The following is a 26,359-nucleotide window of genomic DNA, read 5'->3' on the forward strand; positions in this document are numbered from 1 at the left end:
ATGGTGTTCTGGGTTCATGGCCCCTCCATCACGTTGATCTGTTCCTGAGTGGTTGAATATGCTTTTCCTCTGTGGAGCCAGAAGTGAGAAAGCCCATCCTGCAGGATGGTGGAATCAATTTTATTAATCCCACCCAGAATGTATGGCTCCTGGTCTGGACTTGCTTCCTCAAGATTGTTCACGAATGAAGTAGGCCCAGCGTCTTGGGCGAAAGTTCCATAAAGATTCCTCCTTTATTATTGCCACTCCTGCTGTGTAGGAGCCTTAGATGAGAGAGTTATCAAAGGTTCTTGAAAATCAAAGCCTATAATATCTGCTGGATTTTGCTTTGCATGCCTGGCCTCTTCAAATGATTCTCAAAGGTGAATACGAGTAGTCCTCGACCCACAACCATTCGGTCAGTGAACATTCCAAGTTACGACAGTGCTGAATGAATGGTGGTTATGACCAGTCCTTGGAGTTCCAGTTGTCCCAGCACCCCTGCAACCACTTGATCATGATCTGGGTGTTTGGCAACCCGTTTGCACTTATGACTGGTTGCCAAGCCCCTGCAATCATATGATCACCATTTGCAACTTCTCTGCCAGCTTCTCCAGAAAGTCAATGGGGAAGTGGCAGGGAAGGTTGCAAGTCGCTGGAGTAAGTCTCCTCCAGCCCCTGTGTGCTCACGCTGGCCACTTGTGCACCCTCCCCGACCTGTGCTGTGCCTCTCACGCACCATCCCCGACCCACATGGTGCCTCTTGTGCACCCCCTTGTACCCTCCCCAACCCACTGCGCCTCTTGCACACCCCCTTGCACCTTGTCCAACCTTCTCTATCTCGCGCCGTGCCTTGTGCGCCCTCCCCAAGCCTCCCTGACCCACACAATGCCTCTTGCGCAGACCCTCATGCACCCTCCCCCGTGCCCCCACACGTCCCCTCACTTTTTCCCCCACCTGACAGTAGCCACTTACCTGCCTGCGGGCCTGGGACTTGCAACTTCCTGCTGGTTTCCCCACTGATTGCCGGGATTGCTGTCATTAAGTGATGTGGTCACACTTTACGACTGGATTGCTTAGCAACAGAAATTCCGGTCTAAATTGCTATTGTAAGTCGAGGACTACCTGTAAAAGAAAGATCTCCTGTGTCTGAACCTGTATTTACCTTTGCTGTAGCCCAATGCGTCCCTCTTCGAAGCCTGCTGCAGCGAACGCATTCAACAATTTGATGATAATGAAGAAGAGGAGGATATTTGGGAGGAGAATGATACAAACTATGCAGTCCAAGCCAAATCAAGGTCACGGTAAGATGAAAGGTGGAGTTTACCCCTTCTGAGCTTGAAGAATATATTTTGCATTTGGGTCTGGGGTAGAAGATGTTGGCTGTGCTAAGGCCGAATTTGGGAGAGGAAGGCTAGAGTGGATCAGGTTGACTGACTTTGAACAACCTGTACCCTGTTTTATATTGTTGTGTTCAGTGTGCTTTGCCATATTGACAGGAATGGAAGCTTCACCCTGGAATTTGTTACTGTGTTGGATGTATCTTGGGGATCTTATTTTTTTCCAGATCTTAGTGGCAGCACCCAGCCATCCTTGCTTGATCTCAGTGAAGCAGGGTTAACCTGGATAGTTCTTGGATGGGGGATTACCTGGAAATACTGGGACAATTGGGTAGACTGGGAAGTTGGAAAAACTCCCTGGAAGAAGGCAGCAGAAGATACGTATCTGCTGTGCCAAAGAAACGACATGGGTGTGCCCATGAATTTACCAGATATCAGGTTTGACTTGAAAGAGACTTCATGTATGTTAGGCTCCAGGATGCAATGGTTACTTACATGGTTACTTGAAAAATGTGTGTGGTAAAATAAATACAGGCTCAAGAATAAATAAATGTGGACAATGCAGAAGAGAAGGACCAGCAGAAAGGTAATACTTCAGGATGGTTTGATCATAGAGGCAATAAATGAGAATTGCATTGCAAAACAATTTTTTGAAAGGAGAATGAGCTGGTCAAGAGGAAGGAGAAGACCGAGAAAGTTCTGATTGGGGGAAGTTGATGAGATCCTGAGAAAAAAGAAGTGGGAAGTTTAAGGATTCCCTTGCCCCCAGTACAGAGGAATTAATGCTCATTTCTGTTGTTTTGGGCAAAGCTTGAAAGGACTTTAAAAGAACAGAGCGAGTAGGCAAAGTTGAGCTCTGCAGAAGGAAGGTTCCTTGAGTGCCTTTGCTGGATAGCTGCCCACCTTCCAGATAACTACAGTCATCCTGCCTACCTCTGCAGCTTTAGAGCTGGAAGGAGGGAAACCAGATGTTCACCATACTCATCCCACAGTTGCTCTGGTAAATCTGTTGTTTGAAGACTTGGATGTAAAACAGGCAGCTTGAGGTGCCCAGCCCTTGTCTGCGCAGTTCCTTATTGTCCTTTTGTTTCTGGGTTGCCTCAGGTTTGGAGTACTTCACTCTGTGGAAGTTTCAGCCAAAGGTGGCTTAGAAAATGGGGAGCATGATGGCTGCATGGACTCTGGGGAAGAGGAGGCAGAGAAGGAGGCAGCTGTCCATTCTGAGGACCCCTGGAAGGAAGTAAACCAGGCCATGGATCCCCCTCCTGAAGGTAATGAGATTTGGGGGGGTGCATAGCTGGACCTCTGGAGCTTTTGCTACGAGTCAAAATAGCTGCCAGCCTGCACGTCCTTACTGTGGCTCTACAGTGCTCGTATTTCTCAATGCTGCCAGGTTGGAGACTTGAGGGCAGGGTGGGCAACTGCCACAGCGCTATCCACTGCCAAGCAAAGGGAGATGCCTGCCTTTAATTCAGTTCCCCTGATTTCTCTAAGCATGGTCTGCTTGTTGTACATAGATGGGAGATCTGTTGAAGCTGGTGCAGGGGACTAACATAGGTTGGGATTGAGCAGACAGTGCCACACCATGCACTTGATAGAGATGCCTACCTCTTGCAGTCCAAGACAGGACCTGTTCAACATGGTTGCAGCCTCTGGAGGATTTTTCTGCATTTGCATGCCCGTCCACTGTGAAATAGTTGCTTCCACTGTTTTTTTCACAAGTAAATGGAAGATCTCTATATGGACAAAAGTTGATTCCTAGCAATTAGTGCCACTAAAATATTGTTATTGTCCATTTCACTTTACAAGCTTCAGAAAACTGAAATCCCGTTTCTACCAGCTTGAAGTCTGGATTCAGGCTTAATTGCAAGGCTCTTTCTAAGAAAGAGTGATACCAAGACTTAGGCAGCATGTTGTATTTAACGTTGGTACAGTGGAATAACTGTCAAAACCAGCATGTAATTTTTAAGGCGTTTTTTATCATAAGAAACTCACTGTATGGAACAAACACATCCAACTGACTTCTTATGACCCTGTTCAGTTTCAGTGGCTTGACCAAACCTGGCTAAGACTGATGTTCAGATACTCAAGCTCTTTGCCCGTCCCTTGTAGAAAGTCATCCAAATGTGGCTGTCATCCTTCTAGTAATAGTGGTGCCTCTGAGGCAAGAATAAAGACTCTTGGCTAAAGTCTTGCGAGTCAGGCAGAGGATCGGATCCTGCGTCCAGCAGAGCCCGGCAGGTCCATGAAATAAGTGGCTGAAACGACTGCATAGAACAGGAAAGAGTAAACAGTGAGGCAACAGATTTGGAAAGAACCCAAAATGCTGGCTGTTTTCCTATATTCCAGGTTGTTAAAGGGGAGAGGGAGAGGGGGAGAGAGAGAGACACACACACACACTTGGGATGACATGACACCTCTAGATGTGGGGATGGGGGTTCCGTGGCTTTGCAGAATCTTTGCCAACTGAGCAATTCTGGGTTGCATGGTAGAGTTTCTGACTGGTCAGGCCTGTTAGAACCACTTAGCCTTCACTGGATGAAAAACTGTGTCTTTTGTGTCTTGTAGGGTCTGGATGGAGGACAGCACTTGAGCCCGTGAAGTCCAAGCCTCCAGCCTCTTGGGTGGCCACAGACATAGGGTCCAGTGTGTGGGATTCGGTAACTCCCGGCATGAAAGCTTCTGAAGAGAGAGGCTGGGCCAAGTTCACTGACTTCCAGCCTTTCTGTTGGTAAGTGGGTAGGATGCCCAGCCGTACATGCCTGCCAGGCCCAGAAGAGTCCAGTCTGGAAGGAGGAGGGTATGTCATCAAGCAGTTTGTCTTCCCGGTGGCTGCCAGAAAGGAGCTTAGGGATGCTCCGAAACTGAGCAGGAGGAGAGCTTTCTGCTGCACGTTGCTTCCGGCTACAGAGGAGGGCCTGTTTCCAGCCGCCATTACATGGCTCATGGTGTCTGTGTGTCCAACCCAGTGCCCGTTGAGGCCCCTCAGTCCTTCTTTGTACCTGCTCATCCAGTTTGGGCAGAGGGTGTAGTATTCTGAAACATTGGGCAGCTCTGTTTGTTAATTAAGAAATGAAACCTTCAGGACCACTCTTGGTAGGAATCCGTCTCATGGCCCTGGTGGGAGGGAGCAGAGGACATTATCTGAAACTGCCAGAGGCAGACAATGAGTTAGATGGTGGATACTGACTTCCTCTGGATCATCTCAGGGCAAACCTTCTGGTTGCTAATTCAAGGTTTGGCCCTTTCGGTCACTCTTACTGTGGAAGTCTCCAAAGGATTACAAAGCATTCCAGTCCATTTGGGCAACTGTTACTGTTGATTCAAAGGAAGGGTGACGCAGTGTGTGCTTACAGTAGGAAATGCCTCCTCTTTTCCAGCAGTTTGCAGCCCATGTCTTCGCCTCTCCTGAGCACCCCCATGGCTTTCTCTCTCCTCCATCTAGGCATTTTTCTGCGGTGCTTTTGCACAAAGACAGTTCAGGGCAGTTCAAGAGCAGTGTTTTGGGCTGCGGCAGCTGCCTTTCAGCAGCTGTTCCAGGCATGAGAAGAAGAGCCAACTGGCGTGTCTTGCCACCAGTGTGTGCTCCTTTTCTTTCTGGGTGGGCAGGTGAGGGCAGCTGGTGTGGAGAGAGGAGGTGGCTGAAGGTGTAGAAGCAACTGTGGCTAAAGCAGGTTAATTCAGAGTGCTTCCTGTTAGGTACCGCCAGTTGAGACTCTAGGCAGCCGTCTCAGGCTTTCCCTTAGAATGACTGCCCTGCAAGCATTGCGGGGAGAGATTTTGTCTCTTCTGTGGCACAAAACTGGAGGAGGTATTTTGTTTCCCAAGGCCGCCCAGAGTGCCTACCCCATAGCTGCTCCAGTATTCTGCATAGGTATCCTCTTGGCTGCATTTGGGTTTCACCCAAGGAGCTGTGTGCAAGACCAGAAACACACAACTCTCAGAGACAGCCTTTGATACCTTTTCCCTTCCAGCTCTGAAACAGCTCCCAGGTGCAGTTCCCCCGTGGACAACGAGAACAGCGGTTCCGAAGGAAATCCCAAGCAGAGCCAAGACGAGAACTGTAAGTGGCCACCGTCGCCCTAGCGGTCATCCCTTCGGCAAGGCAGGAAGGGAAACTCTTGGCAGGGCCTTTGGTGTGGGTCAGCAGACTTTGCCAGGTGCTGTGCCACTGGATATGTTCTGGGATTCCCTTTTTCTGGTGCAGGGTGTCTTGGACTTGGGGGGGGCAGTACTTCCCTGGGAGTCTGCTGGAAATCCCTCCCTCCCTCCCTCCCTCCCTCCCGCTGAATGCCAAGGATTCCAGCCGCTAGCTTTGCCTGGCTGCTGCCTGCCTTTCTCCTCTGGGACTGTTGCCTGTTGTAAGAGGCAAGAAACCTATTTTAGATATAATAACACTTGGCCTCCACCAGCTGGCAGCTCAGGAGCTTGAGCTACATTTTAGAACACTGATGGTCTTTTAAGCAGGGCTTAGCAGAAATTTAGAGTAGTTCTGCTAGGAACCCCCTAAAAGGTTATTGAAAGAGTGGAATGGCTTCAAAAGAAAGCAGAGTCCTCAGCACTGCCGAAGGCATTATAGGTGAGAATTAGCCAGTGGTCCCCATAACTGGGCTCTGGAACAGACAACAACTTGCCCCACCCCACTGTGAGATGGCTTTCTGAAGGCTGTCTGTGCAACTGGCCCTGTCATATCTCTGATGCTCAAGTGCTCCAGTTTCTTCTTAATTTCTGAGTTTGCCAGCTATTTTAAGGGAACCCACAAAAAGAGCTGATGCTGTGCGTGTGCATGTGTGGTCTGGTGCACTGACCTGCTGTGGGGGAGAGTCTTGCATGATGGGGCATTGCGTGCTTCTCCCTGTACAGTGAGTGCTGCCTCCCCTTGCGTCTGGAACGTCTGTGTGGCACGGAAGGCACCCTTGGTGGCCTCAGACAGCAGCTCCTCTGGTGGCTCAGACAGCGAGGAAGAGGAAGAGATGGCCAATGTGGTCACAGAAACCATCAGCACAGGTTCAGGCCAGGAAACCGTCAAGCTGACTGTGGATGCTAAGAACGAAAAGGCCCTCTTTATCAGGTGCGGACGTGGTTAGCAGGGGATTGGTGGCGAGGGCAGGAAAGTCCTGACCCCTGGCCCAGAGGCACTCTGGATGTCTGGGCAGGCCCCCGATCCTGGGCAATGAGTTGAAGTCAGGCTTGTGGCACTGAGCAGCCAGGGAGGGGCACATCTGCCTTCTTGCCAGTGGCCCACTCTGCCTAGGCAGAGGGGATGAGGAAGCTTCAGAGGAGAAAGCTCCCCGGATCAGGAGAACTGATGGGTGCAATCTGGTGGATTCAGTCATTTGTGCTCCACCTTATATCAGCAGCCCACTTACAGAGTGAAGGAGTAGAAACCTCTTCGGAAGGAAGCCCAGCAGATTGAATGCTCTTAAAGCCGTTTGTGGCCCAGAGACTTTGGAACAAAAAGCAAGCTTAGAAAATTATTTCCTTCCCCTATAAATAAATTACCAACAGAGATTAGAACAGCTTGTATAGCAGCAGAAGGTGGTGATACTCTGATCAGCTCCAGAGTGGAGGTGGAACCCAAGGAAGACACACGGAAATGCCTCCCAGGGATCTAACCTCCCAGGAGCCCTTTTCCTAGGAGTAGCTCCAGTTCCATCCTTCCTCTGTACTTGAAGTGTTATTGTGGCTCCCTCAAACTTTTCTTGGAAGGAGTGTGGTTGTGGATTATTGAGGGGGGCATCCCAGGTGAACCGTTTTATTAAGAAGGCTTTAAAAGGAAGAAGCAATCAGGCAATGATAGTCAGAGCAGTGGGTGCTTTTCCATTGTCTTAGAACAAGAAGTCTCATGGGCTCTAAAAGATGAATGGGCTTTTTGAAGCACCCACCTTAATGTAGAACTACAATATCTGACATTCTGAATTTCCTCTGCAAGAATGGACCTGGAACTCCTCTAATAACTGTGGCTCTAATGTCATTGATCAAGAACTGTTATAGACAAGGAGGCAACCTTTGGGCAAGCCCAGGCTGGCCAACCAGGCCATTAAGTAGGCTGGTGACATTGTCCAGCAGGGACAAATGTGCATTTAGCTGGAGGTGAAAACAAGTGGAGCTTTTTGTCTTTGTCTTCTGGATCTCTCCTCTAGTAGATTGGTCCTAGGAAGAAACCTTGTCCTTCATTATCCATTTCATCCATTGCATTTGATTAGGGTTGTAGCTGAAAATATGCCAGGTCCACCAAACTGAAAAAATTGATACGATTGTGTCAGAAGATTCATTGATTGAAAGTGGATTAGATGCTATTTTGAGGAAAAATAAGAAGTGTATAGGTCTGTTAAGGAGTATTAATTTTGAAGACTGTTACTTCTCAGTTGGGGATAATATCGCTCCAAATACCAGATTCAGGAAAACAGTGGTGGAAGAAGGGTAGGTCTCCACCTCTGCTCATACGTACTCCAGAGACATCTAGTTTATGATGTTTAGTTTAGTTTAGACCATTTATTTATTTATTTATTTATTTATTTAATTTTTATTTATTTATTTATTTATTTATTTATTTGTTTGTTAGATTTATATCACAACATCTTACTGGAGTTGAAGAAGGCAACTGTAGAGCTCCATCATTCAGTTTTTCACTGCATTGGGTTTTGGCTCTTCTTATGTCCAGATAGGCAATATTGTCAGTGAGTTTCTAATATAAGGTGGGGCTTTTATGACCAGCACAAATGAGGCTGTTTGGATCTGCAATGGCCAGGCCATGGTTGCTCTCTGTTCTTTCTTTTGATCTCTGATGGCGCATCCCTGGGGTGGTACGGCTAGGCTTGAGCATGTTATGGAGAGACTGTGCCTTGGGTCCCTGGGAGAAGGAGTCTGGGGTCCTGAAGGTTGGTCTGGCCAAGGAGGAGCAGCATGTAGGTTGGTTTTCTCTCCTGGAAAGAGGCTTTCCTCTTCTTTTCCTTGTCCCTGGGACTGTGGTCTGGGAGAAATCAGAGCCGCTTTACTGCCTTCTGACACATTGGGCTGTTATCAATTCAAAGCAGGCTCATCTTTGTCCCTGGGCTTCTGCTGCAGTAGAGGTCCTAGATGCAGTCTGGAGTTGAGAGCAGAAGGCAGGGAATGGAGTAATGCTACTTTCAGGGGGGAGGGAGGGAGGGAAAACATCCAATTGTGTCTTCATCAGATCCATCACAGAATGTTTTTTAAAAGCAGGAGCAGCACTTACTCAGGTGTCACCCCTGTCTTTGTCAGTTGTATAGTCAACTACTCTTCTCTGTGACAGGAGGGGCCTTTGCTCATTTAAGCCTGGGTGGATGCACATTGCAGGTTGGGATTTGCTCATGGAATGACTGGAGAAGGTTCTGGGTCCCTTAGATTTATGTGAGGAACAATCTGCTTCAGATCAGGACTTTTGGCCTTTTCAGCCAGAACCCCCTGGGAAAAACAGTTCTTCTGTAGGATGCTGAACTCAGTGGTTTTCTGCCTGTGGTGGGATTTATTTTGGCTGGGGCCATCTCTTAGGGGAAGACTGCTCCATGGCAGATCTCTTCCTTCAAAGAAGTCTGCCTGAATCTCTTGAAATTATCCCTCTCCAGGATGGGCTCCTATATCTGAAGCTGGCCAAGGGAAGGAGGGGTCAGAAGTGGGGTTTTACAGTCATTTTTTATCTCTCTCTCTCTCTCTCTCCCTCCCTCCCTCCCTCCCTCTTTCTCTCTCAGAATAATTAGGCCTGCAGTTGGAGGGTATGTATACCAGCAACTCTGCAGGGTTCGAAACATCCACTTGACAATTATACTCTCCTTTAATGGCCAAAATTTGCAATGACGGCTGAAATCCCCAAACACTTCAAAGAATAACTTTCACAAAATTTAGAAGGCCCCAATTTTTATGACTGAAGTTAGATTGAAACTTCTGGCACTCACATTTTGTGCCCAGTGTCAACAGGAGCTGGCAGATTGAGCAGTAGCTTACAGCCTTATGATGTGCTCAAGATGAGCCAGGCTGACCTTGCTGCGCATTGGTTGTGGTGTGCTACCGCACATCCAAGCTTGAAACAGACCAAGTGTTTAATGTTTCCTCTCACGCAAGTTGCTCATGGCTGTTGCACATATAATTAAAGATGGGAAATTAACCTGACTTCTTCCATATTTTGCTCAGCTGATCTTCTGTCTTTGCATGAAAGTTACCTATGAAAACAAAATGTTAAAATGAGAACAGATTTAAACTTCGCAATAGTATGGTATGATTTGAATGCTTTTTTCCATGTGGAGCCATGGCATCCTAGAGTATGTATCCCCCATTCATTCTTGAGATGGGGTTAGAAAGAATTTTGATGATGCTTTTGCTAGGAGGACATGCCACCTTTCCTGGTCCCAACTTTGCCTTGCTTTACAGAGCATGCACACACTTTCCTCCTCCTCAGGTGACCTCAACATGGTGGATCTTTGCTGCTTCTCTTTTTCCTTTCCTTTCTCTCTCTCCCCAGGCCATCAAGTGAATGGACAGCAAGCCATTATCCAGGGATGTGTTGGAGGCCCCCCCATGTCCTCCTCTGGAGATGTTGGCCAGAGCTGTATCCATACTGGTACAGACACTGCTTCTCTAGGGAGGTGGATGGCCTGGGTACCAAAAGGGATGGATGCTCAGTCCCCATCTTTTCTCCAACTTCATCAACTGGCTCTGCCATGTAATCTCCCCCTTGTTATCCCCCTAACCTTCTACTACATAGTTCCCAGGAAAGAATATAACATACCAATTTGGCTGGAGCCTCTCTGGACTAGGATTGCACCAGTCATCACCCTCCCTCAAAGGTGCAAAAGCCATTTTGGCTCTTCCCAACTGAATTGAACTGCAGGAGGAGATGGAGGAAATGGCACTGGTCTCTGGCCCCCTTATCTGAGGCTCAAGGTACCATCGCAGGAGGAAGGGCCAGTCAACCCAGCAAGGGAGGGATGCCCAGTCACCATCCTTTACAATTGTGACACTTCAAGATCAGTAAGGGAGGAGGAATTGCTGAAGCAGACCAGTGGCTATTCTCCACCAGGTAACTCTTCCAAGAATTAGATTTCTACCAGCTTCTCAGGAAATTCTGGAGGCCTCAAGGTATCAGAACTGTTTGTCCCCAATAATGGGCCTACAGGTAACAGAGATGTTCCTGGTGGCCAGGAATCCCACCTCATGCCTCCTGTTCCTCAGAACATTCAACAATATTCTGGTGGCAGAATCAGAGGTCTCTGGAACAATGAAGTGTGGCTCCTCCCTGGTTGTCAAACTCTATACCTTCTTCCATATACCATAAATTGTCTCAACTCACTACCTAGTAGACTTCTTTGCGGCAGCACTGCTGGGGATCATAATAAGGTCTATCAGAGGACAGATCCAAAATCCTACCCCACAGCAGAGCTCAAAAGGCTATAGTCCTACTCATAGGGCCTTCCTCACTACCTCAGTTCTTGCAGGAACTTATGGAAGTTCTTGCAAACTCAACATATCTGGACAGAAGAAGCTCAGACAAGGGATGAACAAACTGCCAAAGACCACTGCCTTCATGGCAGATGCTGGTCTGAACAGTTCTCAGTCAAAGCCATGTTGGCCATCAGAAGGCAGTTGTGGCTGAAAAATTGCCACAGAGATTCCAAATCAAAGACAGTTCTGATACAGTGTTTGTTCAAAGGGAGCAAGCTTTGAACAAGAGGGTCCCCTAGGTGAGGTTCTCATGAAAACCAAGGAAAAAAGAAAGCTGTGCATTTAACCAACACAAACTGTAGGGTAAGGACAGCAAAATGTTAGGCTAAACTTTCCGTTGCTTTTGCCCCTACCACATGAGCAAACCCTGGGACCACAGAAAGCATAGATCATCCAGACGAAGGGCAAAGACCCCAAGACATAGCATTCTTGTGGGTGGGAGGCTAATGTATTTTGCTTATCTATGGATGCATTTAACATCAAAGGCATAGGTCCTAAAAACTTCTTTGCATGGCTATAACATAGAATCCTCCCAAGTTCACTTCATTCCATCAACAGCTCACAAGTGACTAAATGCAGTCTGATCCTAAATGCCATAAAGCACCTACAGAGCCTACAGGTGTTCCAGCTGGTCATATGAGGCAAGAAATTCTTAGGCTCATATCCATATTCTTAAGTGTTTCAGAGAAGAACATGAAATGTTGCATTATTCTGGATCAGCAGTGAGTGACAATTGCACTAGATACTGTAAGATCCAGATGGGGATCTGAGATCTGTTACAGAATCAGTGGTTAAATACTCCAATTCATCCCTCCTACAGGACATTCCTAAGGTTTGAATATCAGGACTCTCACAGTTCAAGTCCTTCCATTCTGTCTTACATCAGTTCCCAGACTGTTCATGAAAGTGATGGTGTCTGTGGTAGTTCATCTTGGATCCTAGAGAATATATCTGTACCCCTGCTAGAAGACCTATTAAGCCAACACCCGTTGATCAAGCAGAAGGATATTAGCACTGTGAGGTGGACTTTTGTGGACCTGGGATTCCTGGTCAACAAGGGCAAAGGTGTTCTTCAACCAAAACATAGCCTATAGCGCCTCAGTGCCATTCTAATAGAAAGTGGCACGATTTCCATACAGCTGTGTCAGAGTTTCAGATTAGACACTTAGACTTCACGATACTCACCAGTCTCCAGACCAGATCACGGAGTTAGAAGATTACCTGCTCCAGCCTCTTGCTTAGTGCTTCACTAAAGCATCTCTGACATGACCAGCCTGTTGAAAATGTCCAGTGAAGAACTCCTGTCCTCTCTGGGAAATTCTTATCTTCCCAGATGCATTGTAATATAGAAATTCTACCCTCGAGTCTCTTCATTTTTTTTTTCAGTAAGGACATAAACTTGCAGCAGGTGTAGTTTGGGTCCTCTTCAGGCAGGAAGACAAATACTGCACACAGTTTGAAAAAGACAGTGCTTCCCTTGGTGTCTGTATTGCTTGCAGTCTCCCTCACCACCTATGCTAGATGTTTGTCTGCATAGACTGAGTACTTGGGCAAGATTCTACTCAGGTGCCCTCTGGTGGATGCATCTCCCCTTCCAGAGCTTAATAATCTAGAGTTTCCAGAGTTACCTGATGAGCCTCATGAGGATGAGGAGCTTCCTTGATGGAAGATTTTTCCAAGAACAGGAACATACAGTCCTTTGACCCAGTCCAGCTAATCACAGATGCCAGCCTCAGAGGATGAGAGGTACATTGTCTGGGTCAAGTAACCAATAGAGTCTGATGGAAACCCAGAACAAGTTCTGGGACTAAGCAGCATGACTAGCTCTGACTGCATTTCCAAATGTCCTAAAAGGCCAAGTCCTCCTCATAATATGAGCTTACATCAGGAGAAAAGGAGGAAGCATGTCAAGATAACTGATGAAGGAAGAAGCCAAACTCCTGTGCTGGGCCAAGCAAAAATTTGTCATGCAGTACGTGTCTAGGGAACCCACCACATGGTTGGATTGGCTCAACTGTGAACACCTGGAGCCTCAGCTGTTTTCAACCAACTCATGTTGATGTTTGGGAGGCCAGCAGTGGAGCTTGCAATCTCAGACCTGTTGCAGAGTGACCCAATCTCACGTTTCCCAACACATGGAGCAGAGGCAGCAAGTGCGCTCACTGCCACCTGGCCCCAACGTGTACTACCTTTTCCCCATTCTCACTAGTCTCCAGGTTCCTGAGACTACTGCAAAGTCAGGGAGTGGAGCTGATTCTGATAATGTCTAATTACCTCAGAAGATTATTACTCAGACCTGGCCAACCTATTGACATCCAGACCAGGCAGCTTCTTGGCTTCACCAGATCTGCTGAACCAGGACAGATTCAGCTACCCAGATCTCAGCTGGTTACAGTTACATGGAGATGAGTACCATCTTGTCAGCCTGGGATATTATACACACTCTCCTAGCATTCTGAAGTGCTTTTACCACACACACACACATATGTTATTTGGCTAGCTTTCTGCTGATGGGCCAAAAAGAAGAGAACAATACCAATATACGCCTCTACCTTCCCAAGTTCTAGCCTTTGTACAGGAGGACCTTGACAAGGGGCTACAACAAAGTACTTCCACAAATAAGTGTCAGTTCTCTCTTCAGTCCCAGTGCTTGGTGTCCACCTTAATTAATACACTATAACGCTGGCCGGGACTTTACTTTTTCAGTATTCAAGAATCTGTTTTTACCCCAGGCTAGCATTAAAGAATACCTTCCTGGAAATTAATGTTCTTGCTTCCTTGGCTTGCCAGCTATGTGGGGCTTGACAGGTGATTTTAACCAAGGAAGAGTTCTACAACAGCCTGTTGGACACCAGATCAACCTGGGCAGAACAGAGGAATTCAGAGCCTCAGCCACTTAGTCCTCTTCTGACCACCCCACCTGGGCCTCAGTGTCAGTCACAGTCTCCAGGAGGATCAGACTTGGAGCAGGTTAGCCAGCCAGCCTCAGAAAAAGTTGGCCCTGCAGGGAGATGTGGCCCCTCCCTTCCATTAGAAGCACAGCCACTTTGGCTGACCTTAACGCCACCACCCCAAGAAGATGGCTGTGGGGCTGCCACATGATTCCCAGAGTCTTCTGTTATAAAGCAGTGTGAATTTAATGCTCAGACATTCAGCAGGACAACACTGTAGAACTTTGTTCCAGTAGGACCCTAGGCTTTGCTAAGTACAATGCCCTGGCTGTGCTATAGGAAAGCAGTTCCTCAGACTTACAACGAAGGTCCTTTTTCTACAGCAGAGTCAGATCATTCAGACAACAGGTATATTAAAAAAAGGGAAAGGGAACCTGACCAGGTTTCCAACCAAATGTGTACAATCTGTTTCACTTTTCTTCCTACGTTTCTTTCCATTGGGCGGTCTTTCCAGCTCATCTTTCCAAACTGGGGAAAGGAGAAATTTCCTCCCTCCAGAAGCATCATCAAAACCTTTCCTAATTGCCTTCAGTGAAAGGGTTACTCTCATTCTCGGATGCCCCGTCTCCACTGTTACAGAAGGACCTTCATGATAAGTGCAGAGTATCCTTAGAATAGGAAGCAAGTTCTAGCTACCTGTTTTCAACATGTGGCTGAAATTATCCTTGGAAATGTTGCTTTGTGATCATGAAATGTTGCTTCTAGGGAGCATGCAGGGAGAAAAGATGGCTGTCCTTACAGCATGGCAGCTCTCTCTCTCCCCCCCTTTCTTTGTGTATCATTATCATAGTTACTGTGAACTCTGTAAACATAGAAGTGGATCTATAGCTCAGAAAGGATCTAATTGGAGTCATAAATTTTTAGAGTCCTCCTGAAGAATTGTGTAGGAGGTCTGTTTTTTATCACCAAACGTTTTCTTTTGGTTGCATTAAACCCCTTTGCTGAAACGGCTCTTGAGCAGGAGTTTGAAAAGATCCTCCAAACCCAGGGTTTTGGCTGGGGGATGTGTTTTAGGGGAACCACACGTGGAAGAGCCTTGATATGTCACTTGTGCAGCCATTATATCCTCCAGGTCAGTGCATCTCTCACTCCCACAGCCATAGTTTTGCTGCTGCTGCTGCTGCTGCTGCTGCGGGAAGAGTTGGCCATACTCATATTTCTTTACCAGGACAAAAGGGCTGTATTGTCCCTGTGGATGTTTAGAGCTCTCCTTTTGAAAAACAGTTGCTTTTTGCGCTTGCTTCTTCCTGAACCCGCATGACATACAGAGATTTCATGTTCTTCCAGCACCAGCCCCGTGCGTGCGTGCGTGCGTGCATGCAGCATGATCCCCAGCCAGCTGATTCTTCTGCCTGCCTCAGCCAGACTGCTGGTTTGCCCACTTGCCAGCTGATCTGTTCATCCCCTCACCCTGCTGACAGAACGTCTGCATCCAATACTCCGCTTCTTATATACATCCCCTTTTGATGTGAGCTCTCAGCTCCTCCAGAATCATACCTGAGTGGAGCTTGGTGAGATATGAAAGGTGGCACTGTCGATGAGCAAAAAGAGCCAGGTGCTGTTCTTGGAGCCATTTTGCTGAAGTGCAGGGCAGCTCTAACGTGGCAGGGAAACCTGCCAGTTGTCTTCAGCTGAGCCTTGCTTGAAAGTGTTGGCTCCAGGTCGAGGAAATAGCTTGGCTTGCTATGCCTGTGGTTTGTATCCACGTTGAGTGCTCTGTTTCCTCTGAGTTTGCATCTGAAGAGATGTGTTGCTTTCCTCTTAATGCCTGACTGATGGTACAGCAGAACCTCCTGCCACCCCTTTCAGATTCCAGCCTGGTCCTAATACCAGTGTTCATTGTTGTTGACTTGTTTTGTGTGTGAGAGCAAGGTGGGGAGCACGGAAACAACAGCAAGGGTTTCTTGCCATCTGGAAGTCGAACTGAACCGAGATGGTCATCCAGTTCTGGAATGTCATTGACACTTAAGAATTTCAGCTTCCTGCTTCTGCAACTATCTGGGTGGAGCTTTCTCTTGAAAAAGACATGGAAATAAGTACTTTCCTTTTCCCTATAGTTTATAGAATCACAGAACGTAAAAATTGGAGGAGACACGGGAGATCATCCAGTCCAGCCTCCTGTCCTGTGCTGGAGTCTACTACTACAGCATCCCCAACAGATGGCCTCCCAGCCCCCATTTCAACCGTTCCCACAAAGGACAGTCCACCTCATCCCAAAGCACTCTGTGCTGATGCTGAATAAGTTTTACTTTTAGGAAATGTTTACTGATATCCCAGCAAAACCCCTTCCGTGTCATTTCAGCCCCTTGTTTTGTGGTCTGCCTTCTGGGACCACCCTGAGCCCTTCTGCCCTGTTTTCTGCGTGGCAACTTTTCAGATACTTGAAGCAGCTCTCATGTCTCCCTGCAGTCATCTCTTCTCCAGCTTAACCAAAGGCTTCCAAACTTTTCTCATAAGGTCCCTTACCATCTTGGCTGCTGTCCTCTGGTAACACTCCAGTTTGTCAAGTCCCTTCCTTAAAGGTGATGGCTAGCCCACGCTATTGTACTTGTGGTCTGACACACGTAGGCTTTTTTGCAGCTGCTGCACATTGTAAGCTGATGTCCAGCTTGTGATCCATCAGGACCCTCAGATCCTATTCATATGTACTGCTGCCCACTCTCTTCCCTTGCATCCTATATTCCTGGTCCCTTTCCTATTTCTTTCCTATCCTGTCTTTTTCAAAGCTGTGTTGAATCGAGATGTGCTGTGTCTACATCATTCTCATGGGCTGACTAATCAGTCAAAAAGGAGATCAGGTTAGTCTGCATTATTTATTCTTGATAAACCCATTCTTTTCATTTGCTTTCTATTCTCTTGAGTACCTTCTTTCCTTCACACTTCAGCTTTTTTGTGTTTTTTTCTATAGATCTTAGCTACTTGGTGGTTTACCTTTTGAGTGATTACCTTCATGTTCCTTGTCTTATACATTGTAGGAAGAGAGCTCTATTAGTCTCTGGTGGTAAAAAGAGTTTGGTAGCATGTTTTCTGACTAACAAAATTTATTAAAAGATATAAGCTACAGCTAGATGAATAGAGTGGCTAGACCAATGTAGCATTTAAATGGGGGGGGGGATTCAGGTGATTATGTAAATGCAGGTTACATGTGAGACACATTCCATGTACCTTCTCAGTTAACAGTCATCTAGATCATTGGTTCTCAACGGAGGCGGTACCATCCCCCGGGGGGCGGTGGGAGGATGCTGAGGGGTGGTGGGCATGTTTTGGGCGGTAGAGAGGCAATGAGCATGTTTTGGCATTCGAACTTAATTTTAAAACTCCCAAAAAAATTTATTAAATCGATTATCCGGTTTACACCATTTGTACCAGCAATAAAACAAACTTACGCGACGGCTGCCCTCACGCACTTCTAAGAACGGTGAGACGAATTTGTATTCTAGGTAGGCTGATCTTGAAGAACTCGACACTACGATTCTTCTCCGATCCCAACTAGCACAGCGCATGCGTCAGCTGTCTTCCCGCATGATTAATCGCAGTGCGTGCGTTGAGCGTCCTTTCAATATAAACGTTTGATTTGACCCGTGTTTCTTGAGTTGCTTTTCGTTCGCTTCATTTCTGTTTTTTCCCCTCAGTTTCGATTTACTTTCATTGTTTATTTGGCCAGTCGGCTAGATAAGTGCGGTTATTAGTTCTTTATCGTGGTTGTGAATTATTAATTTTGAGAAACTAATGAAACTTTGAAAGCCAGCTTCCAGAATGGTGATCGTCTCACAGAATTTTGGCTTCAAAGTAACATCAATCGCCTTTACCCAGGACTGTGGACTATCATTAAAAAAAATTTTAGCGTATTTTTTTGCTGTTTTTTTAATTACCTAATTAAGAATAAAGAATTTTTAAACATTAAAAAAGCATTTGCAAAACAAATAAAATAAATAAAATTAAAAATTAAAATTAAAAAACGAGCATCAAAAAAATAAATAAACGTTATTTACAGCATTTTGAAATAAACGTATTTACATAAAAGAGCATTTAAGCATTTTTTTTTCATTAGTCATTTTAATTTTAATAAAAGGAATGCAATTACTTTCCAGAGAAAAAGTATCGAGTTAAATCAAACAAATTTGGTGTGTAAGTCTACTGAAAAAAATTACTTAAAATTTTTGCCTTTTATAATTCAGTAACTCCTCCCCCCCCATACCCTAAATTACAGGATTTTCACAAAGGGTGGCATTGAAAAATTTTCCGCTCCTTAGGGGGGTGGCAGCTTCAAAAAGGTTGAGAATCACTGATCTAGATGCTTAGCTATTCTGTGGATCTGATGAAGTGAGCTGCAGCTCACAAAAGCTTATACCTTTTAACAAAATTTGTTAGTCAGAAAAGGTGCTACTAGACTCCATTTCCTATATACACCCTTTTAGCTCGAGTGAAAGCTCCCTGTGCAACTACAGCTGTTTCCTGAGCGGCTCTTCATTTTCAATACCTGTTGGAATGGTACTTTGAGAAGTTCCAAACATGGCATTCCATCTTGTATTTCTCCTTTAAGCTTGAAACGTGTGTGCGCATGTAGGACTATGCTCAAGTTTCCTTTTCTGAACAGTCTAGAACCTCAAAGTCACATGGTCATTTCCTCCCAAAATCCCCAGAGCAGTTGTTTCCCCTTCCTTGCATTCTTACCCAAATGCTTTGGACAGGAACCCTGCATTTCAGTTTCTTGGGTCTCAGTACCTGTGTGCGCTACTTCCACATACAGTGCCACACCTCCTCTTCCCCTTTTGTTTGGCCTATCACTTTTGAATAAGTTCAGTCCTTGCATTCAGACCATGAGTTTTGTCCCTCCAGTTTACAGTAATGCCTAGTAAATCATATTGGCCTTCTTATTTTAAGAATTCTAGTACTTCTTGTTTGTTCCCCATACTCTGCATTCACATAGAAACATTAATCCTTGGGTGACCTATTCCTTCCTGTATTTAAACACTCATTATTGGGTGCCTCAACATTCTGCATACAGTAACCCTATTCCGTTCCTAGTATTTCCATTACTTTCTGGGCTATCTTCTCCTTCTCTCCCCTACAGCATTCAGTTTAAAGCCCTGTAAATCAGGTTTGTAAGGTGCAGCCATCTCTTGTTAGGAGTCCCTCCTCTTATAAATGCATCCATGATGGAAGAATCCAAGCAATTTCCATTGGTCCTATCTGTCTAGTCAGTTGTTCATTTCTGTTCTTTTCTCTCTTCCTGGGCCTCTTCAACAGGGAGGCATGAAGAAAATACCACCTATGGCCAGTGCTTCATGGTCCCTTGCAGGGTGCTCAAGGCTGTATCTGGTGTGTCCCTTGTTCCCATGAGTAGGTGGGAAGGTCCATTCCCCTTTCTCCTGAATCAGTCTCAGAGATGGGGTGAGTGATGCCTGCCTGTTTCAATTATTAGCCTAGTTTGTCAGCCTAGCAAGGAGTTGAGGTGTTCCCTTTCTTTCCTGCCGGGCTGCTGCTGAGGCTGTGTTGACTCTTCACATAAGGTCTCCTGACCTTAACCTATCTTGATTCAGCCTTTTGTTTCTCACAGTGGCCAACCATATGCTTCTGGTGTGCTCAAAAGTAGGAGGTGGAGATCTACCCCATTGTCATCATTGTTCCTCTGCAGTTGGCATTAGGAAGCAGCCTGCCCACAACGTGAATAGATTTGCTAGATTTGTAGATCTGTCTTCCTTGAATGTTTCTAGCCCTCTCAATGGTTGAGTTATTGCTGAGTTTGCAGGACCCAGCACTGGTGTAATCTCTCACTCCTTCCCAGGAATTCATGAGATTGCTTCAGACGAAGAGCCAAGTTCATTTTCTCTAGTAGAATAGTTTGAGGCAATAGTTGATCATTTAACCTGAATTCAGTTCTTCTCACCCAGCAGTAACGACTCTGTGACTGTTGACAAGCTGGTGAATACTCTGAAGAGCGAACCTGCCCAGGCATTTGATGTTTGTCCAGGCTCTGCTGCTGCAGCCATCACACCGGAAGCCAAGAGGGACAGGTGAGGGCAGGAGCAGGTACGAATTAAAACCAGGTACTTTGCTACTTGCAGGCTGAATTTCTGTTGGTTGGGGATGGAGGCCAAACATGTATCTGAATGGGGCTTCGTAAGGAATACTGCTCTTTCAGTTATGGGTGGGGTGGGGCAAGGAGTAAGGTGAAAATCTGAGTTCAGTCGCTTTCTCGGATCTTAGCTGATCTCCTTGCACAGATCGATTCATGTGGCGGCTGCCCATCACCCTCTTGTGGAGAAGAAGGGTGAACCTGCGGTAGCCATTTTAGCCCCACTTGGGGCCCTTTGTGACTAAAATGTGGGTCTTGTCTAAAAACCTGCAGTGGGCCCAGAGCTGGTTAACAAGCACAGCTTTTGCATGTCCTGTGATGGAAGCAGAATGAGCCCACCACTGCGCAATTGCTGGTGGGGCTGCATTGTTAGAAGTGTAGATGCAGAAGGTTCTTACTGAGAATCAGGAAAGGCAAACAGAGGAGTCTTTGCTACTCCACATAATATGAGCCCTTCATCTGTATGTGGACAAGAATATTTCAGTTGATTTTGGGCCAGAAAATGGAATTAAGACAACTTGAGTTGCCTTGGCAAAAGCCGGAACCAGGAACTGGATCTAGGGAGTGCAGCCCTGCTACTTTTCTCTGACCTCTTGGCAACTATTCAATTATCCTTCGCTAGGGTGGATTTTCCTGGAGTACTTGGCAGGTTTGGCCCTTGAGACCATTGTTTTGGGTCCTTTCTGTCAGGTTCTACCACATTAAGTTAGTGGTGCAGAAATACAGTTGAACACTTCAGTTGTTAGTCTTTACTTGGGCTTCAGATGTCTGAACGATTGTCACATAGAGGAGAGAATGGACTTTTTCTCTATCTGTGTATTGTTGAAGGCTTTCACGGCCGGAATACGATGGCTGGTGTGGGTCTTCCGGGCTGTGTGGCTGTGTTCTGGAAGTTTTGTTTCCTAACGTTTCACCAGCATCTGTGACCGGCATCTTCAGAGAGCAGGAGCACAGACGGGAGCAGTTCTCTCTGTGCCCAGGATGATGTGACCCTTTTGTGGGTATTTATAGAGATCTGAAGGGGGGATTGGGTGTGTGTGGTGGGGGGCTTAGGGGGTGTGTGGGGGTGTGTGGGGTTGGGTTAACGAGTGGCTGCTTGTTTTGGTGTCAGAATGTGTGTGTATCTTCCTGGGGATTAGGCAGGGTTTTTTCTTCTATTGAGTTGTTAACGAGGGGCTGCTGGGGGTGATTATCATGTTCATTGTGTGAGCTGCTCACACATCCTGGTGGTTGAGCTGAGTTCGTTGACCTTTTGCAGGCTGTATTTTTCAGGATTGGTAGCCAGGTTTTGTTGATTTTTAGATTCTCCTCTTTTTTATTGAAGCTGTGCTGGTGTTTGTGAATCTCAATGGCTTCCCGGTATAGCCTACTCCACCCCCCCACCCCCCCTAACCCCCCCACCACACACCCCCAATCCCCCCCTTCAGATCTCTATAAATACCCAGACTCTCAGGGTCTGTTTCTGCATCTCTTTGATGGGGGCCGGAAGAAATGTATCTAGTGCAGGGGTTTTGAAACTTTTTCAGACTGTGGAACCCCTGATCAAGAGACAAAGTTCTAATGATAGAAAATTGGCTGTGTTGGAGTGAACTCTTTTTTATGTTGCATTTAGTCTCTCATGGAATCCCATTCAGTTCTCAATCCTATAATACAGTTTGAAAGCCCCTGATCTAGTGTACCAGCTGGGACTATTTTCGAGCGATCAGATCAGGCAACATTACAGGTACTACATTCCTCCTGAGGTACTGTTCAGTGAGACAGACAAGAGGGGACCAGTGTGGACTAGTGGTTAAGGTGCTGGACTAAGAGAAAGGAGACCCAGGTTCCAGCCAACCTCCACCACAGGGTTGTGGGGAAAAATAGGAAGCCCACCTTAAGCTCCTGAGCCAAAGGTACAATGGAAATCAGTGAGTAAATAGAATAAGGAACTTCACACAGAGTTTGGTCCTAGATGTTGCTGGTACTACTAGATGTACCACTAGATGTACACCACATGATTGGCTTTGAATGAGCGTTAGGTGGAAGATAGGCCTGTTGATGGCTATTTGCTGTAAGGAAATTACATCCTTTCAAGACCTCCTAGTTGGTCAGATATGGGCAACAGTAAGTTGGTTTGCAAGGCAGTCTTTGGATGGCAGATGCTAGCATACACAGAACACACACACACACACACATTAATAAAAATGCATTTTAAATAGTGAAATATAAAAAAATACAGCACCAGTATAGAAAAAAGAAAACTTAGATATATTATAGCAATTAAATAAACCAAAAATGACAAAGAAAAGAAAAAGATATAACAGTATGAAGTTAATGTAATTCTTAAGCTCATAATAATTAAGTTTAGATCATATATCAACATATTGCATCATCTTATTTTTAGAACACAGATTTTTCAAAAATAAATAGCAAACACATGTCCTGGATCCATTCCTTAAAATCAGGAGAGTAAGTTTCTTTTCAGTTGTATAAAATTATCCTCTTTGTCCTACCCCAAGTTCAATAGAACCAAAGCTCTTGATGAGATGACAAATTCCATGTTTTAGGAATGTAGTGCAACTCCGCATTGAGATCCTTAACAATAATATTTGTTCCCAAAATTATAATGGCATATGTAGTAATCTGAAACACCAAACAAGGCTATAGCTGGACAAGACCAAATCATGTGAGTTAACCCTCAAATTTCTTACAACACTGGCTGGAAATGCCTTTCTCATTTTCAAAGAATAGTGTTAAAATAATGTTACGTACAAATTACTAAGACAAGCTGAACCCATTCAACTATCCTGGGTCAGAGCAAGGTAAAGAAGGCAACTGTCTAGGAAACATGCATAGAACAGTGTGAAGTGCTTGAAGTAAAACTGGTTGTGCTTGTGGCACGCTGGCTACAATACACCAAAATTTTCCTTAACATTAGCAGGGAATGCTGCAGGTAGCGTGTGTATAACTGAGGCTGGTACCCCTCATCTGTACCTTCTGTGTCTTACAAAGAGACAGGCTATGGTCAGTTGTGGGAAACTGATACAGGTACAGATGGGTACCCAAATGGAAAAGGCTTCTTGTTTATGCCCACACACAGAACTCACACAGCCCTGTAGGGACACGAGAATAAACTATTCTCCCCCTTGTATTTCACACTGTGGAGGTCCCAGGGGAAGCTCCACAAGAGAGGGTGGCCAAGAAGAAGAGACACCCAGTTCTAGTTTACAGGCGTGAATTTATCAGTGGACAAAAAAACCCACTACAATTAGCAAGAAGCAGGTTAAGACAACAAAGATCACACTGTCATCTCCTTTTCTACTTTCTACTCACACTTATTCAGGCCAGCTCTCAAATTCTTCACTGCCTGTTACTCACTTCTGTAGAGTCTGATAGCAGGAACCCAAAACTTGCCGGTCAGAGTCAGAACTCGCTTGGACTCGCTCCTGCAGAGTCCAGTCAGGTATCTCCAAACAGGTTTGGGATGGGATAGGAAAACAGGTCAAGGGTAGAGATTGTGAACCTGCAGAAGTGGCACGTGCCTGGCCAAATGCAGTGAACTGCCCCAACTCTTGACCTTCTGGTCCTGCTGACTGCACCAGGCTGTTCTGGGGAAAATGCCCACTTAAATAAGGAGCCTAAAACACTTGGACGTGGATGTAACAAGTGTCTTTTATTGGCACAACCACAGTGATCCCTGGGCTCCTGGCCAAAGAAACGCAGAAGAGCCCCAAAGCCACAAGGTTGCAGGTTATTTACCTTCTGGAAATGATGCCAGGACTTATAAAAGCAGGATAAATTATGACACAACCTTTACTATAGGAATGTGGGATCTGATAACAAGAACATGGGGTGACTTTACTATGGGCTGACCCGGTGCCTCTCGCTCTTCTAAGGAGACTCCAAGCTCACCACCTTCTAACATAAACAGTGTCCTTTTTTGTACCCATATATTGGCTCCCTTCACATCATGGAAAAGACAGCAACCAGTTCCTCAGGCCGTTTCAGTTTGCCTAATATGTACTTCGGCATCATGTATGTAAGGGTGGAGTACTATTGGCTCCTGTAGAGAGTGAAGAGGATGACCTGGAGGGAGAGAGGGAAGATCCATTATCAAAGCAACAAGGAGGGACACGTTGCTTAAGTCCAGATGATGAGGGAGAATTATGAAAATGTCTCAGATAGACACCCCCCAATCCCCATGAATATAAAAGGGGGAGGAGGGGAAGCACAGCCACACTCGCAAGATTGTGTTACGAGACCCAGTCTAAAGAAAAGTGGTTTTTAGTCTTCCGCGGAGTCTGTTTCTTGATCTGGTCTGCCTTGTGGGGCTGATAGCTCCCCTCACAGTATAATATGAAAGCCTGGATTGACCAAAGCCATGATGGGAGCAGAGGTCAATTTCTTCCTTTTTTTAGATTAGTTATTTTAAATAACATATATAAAACCATTAAAAAAGCAATAAAAAGAGATTCAATATAAATGAATAAACAAGGATGAAAATGTCATAAAGATGATAATTTTCCAGTATATTATTAGTTAATTATGAATATATTATATCATTTTAAAAGATTGAAATTGTTTTAGTAAAGTTTAATAAGAATATTGCAGGTTGAAATGGGAATTCAACTTTTAATATTTCATTCCAATATGTTAGTTATAAGATTTTCAGATTGTCAGGACTCTGAATATTTCTCTTTGTTTCTGCAGTTCTGCTACTGAACTGAATATATTGATACATTCAGATAGACTGGACCACTGTGCAAGGTTCAGAAGAGTTTATCTTCATCTTACTAATAATTACATCTTGCCATTTAAATGAATTATTGTCTTTCCACTGAGTGATTTTCTTAGTGCTTTCCTCTTCATAAAAAGAAACTTTTAATAGCAAAGTATGAGGGGGGATTTTTTTTTCTGTATTTATTGCAACATTCAAGGTATTACTTACTATTACATGATACTGTGTATTATTAGTATATTTTTTTGTTCATATGGTCCCAGAAATCCTGTCTTTTCTGAGGAGGTAGCCATGCCATAAGGAGATACGATCCATTCCGAAATCCATGTTAAACAAATAACACTTTATCCAATTTAAAGTTTGTAGCTGCCGATCCACCTTACTCTTTTGAAGATCTTGAATTTAATGCTAGGTTTTTTATTGGACTATTCATAGTTTATTGCTTTTTATGCCAGTCATTCAATACCTTGTTTTCAATATATATTGGAATCATCTGAAAAAGGAAAATTAAGTCTGGTTAAAATATTCACTTCAACAACTGCAATTCTTCCTAGCCGAGTCAGGTTTAGTTTTTTCTATCTAGAGGTATCTCCTGTTAACAGTTTTCCAACATAGTAAAGAATTATTTTTAAATAAATATTATTTTTGTCCAGTAAATTCCTAAGTATTTTACCTTTTTTGTAATATTTGATAATGTTGAACCCCTTTACTAGAAGCAGGAACTGTATTAACAAGTGTGTGTATGTGTATACATGTCTGTGTATATATGTAGATGATGATGATGATGATGGGAGAGAGAGATGATAGAGAATGTAGGCCAGCTCTATCCAGAGGACATCTGTTTTATCCAGAGTAAAAAATGAACTGGAATCCAAAGTGGAGACACTTCATTTTGTTGTGATTCAGTTGGAACCTCTTCTTCCCCATCTAAACCCTAACAACTTCCAGCACTAGGTCAAGACCATCTCTTCATCCCCTGCTCGGTGTGAAGTGGAGATATATAACTGGGTATCATCTGCAAATTGCTAGGACATGACTTCTCCCAGGGGCTTCATGTGTGTGGGGGGGTGGGGGTGGATGAAGCCCTGCAGCACCCCACCAGAGTGCCCAAGGACTTGACCACTTCCCACCCACAATCGTGAGTGGAACCAGCCACTCAGGAAAGAAGAACCACTGCAATACAGTATTCCCCACTTGCAGTCCTCACACATGGTCAAGAAAGATAGCGTGGTTGATGGTATTGAAGATTGCCAAGTAGCGTTAGAAGAGTCACGTTCTACTTATTGTAGTCCCACCAAAGGTCACCAGGAAGGGCCAGTACTGTGGTTTCAGTCCTACACCCAGCCTAATTCTCAACTGAAAAGGATCCAGATAATCCATTTCATCCTAGGGTCAGTGAAAGCTGTAGCCCAGTGAAACGAGAGAATACAGGAAAATGATGGGCCATTCGGAGTGCCTAGAATGAATAAGAATGATGCCTGTTCAGTGAGCATCTGCTTAGAAAAAGGTCTGTTTGTTTTGAATACATGCAGTAATCACAAGTCTGTTTAAACAGCTGAACAAATATTAATCTAAAAGCATTTGATTTGATTACTTTTGATGAAATATTGATGAATTAGTGAAGGATAAAAGAGTAAGGAGAGATTCTGAATGTAGGAGAGCCCATTTTTTATAGTGTCAAAAATGGGTCTTAGGGGAAAATGGACATAGAAGAAAAGTGAAAGAAAAGTGAAAATAGAAGAGCTACATGAAAATGGATTAGTAGATAGATTAATTTCCCAAGCTGCTTGAAACAGTGAAAAAAATGTTGCAGTGTGTAACAAGTGTGTGGAGT

General features: G+C 45.1%; 1 protein-coding gene across 29 annotated transcripts in view; it reads left to right on the forward strand.

The window, feature by feature from the left end:
• Positions 1-26,359, forward strand: part of PPP6R2 (protein phosphatase 6 regulatory subunit 2) — a 92,738-nt gene that overhangs the window by 52,048 nt on the left and 14,331 nt on the right. For 15 of the 29 annotated variants that reach the window (XR_015793570.1, XR_015793573.1, XR_015793569.1 and 12 more), the window contains 7 exons: positions 1,156-1,283; positions 2,424-2,590; positions 3,888-4,050; positions 5,294-5,382; positions 6,183-6,390; positions 9,032-9,055; positions 19,624-19,746. Coding sequence is in view for 19 of the 29 variants with exons in the window: in XM_088129090.1 (XP_087985216.1) it covers positions 1,156-1,283; positions 2,424-2,590; positions 3,888-4,050; positions 5,294-5,382; positions 6,183-6,390; positions 9,032-9,055; positions 19,624-19,746 (902 nt within the window). In the remaining 10 variants the exon portion in view is untranslated. Of the gene's footprint in view, positions 1-1,155; positions 1,284-2,423; positions 2,591-3,887; positions 4,051-5,293; positions 5,383-6,182; positions 6,391-9,031; positions 9,056-19,623; positions 19,780-26,359 lie in introns of all 29 variants that reach the window. The other 14 variants (XR_015793574.1, XR_015793576.1, XR_015793575.1 and 11 more) reach the window with 7 other exon arrangements.

The sequence above is a fragment of the Python bivittatus genome, unplaced genomic scaffold (assembly GCF_059951505.1).
Source record: "Python bivittatus isolate LINGU-HERP-01145 unplaced genomic scaffold, Pbiv_v1 ctg000730_np1212, whole genome shotgun sequence".
NCBI lineage: Eukaryota > Metazoa > Chordata > Lepidosauria > Squamata > Pythonidae > Python > Python bivittatus.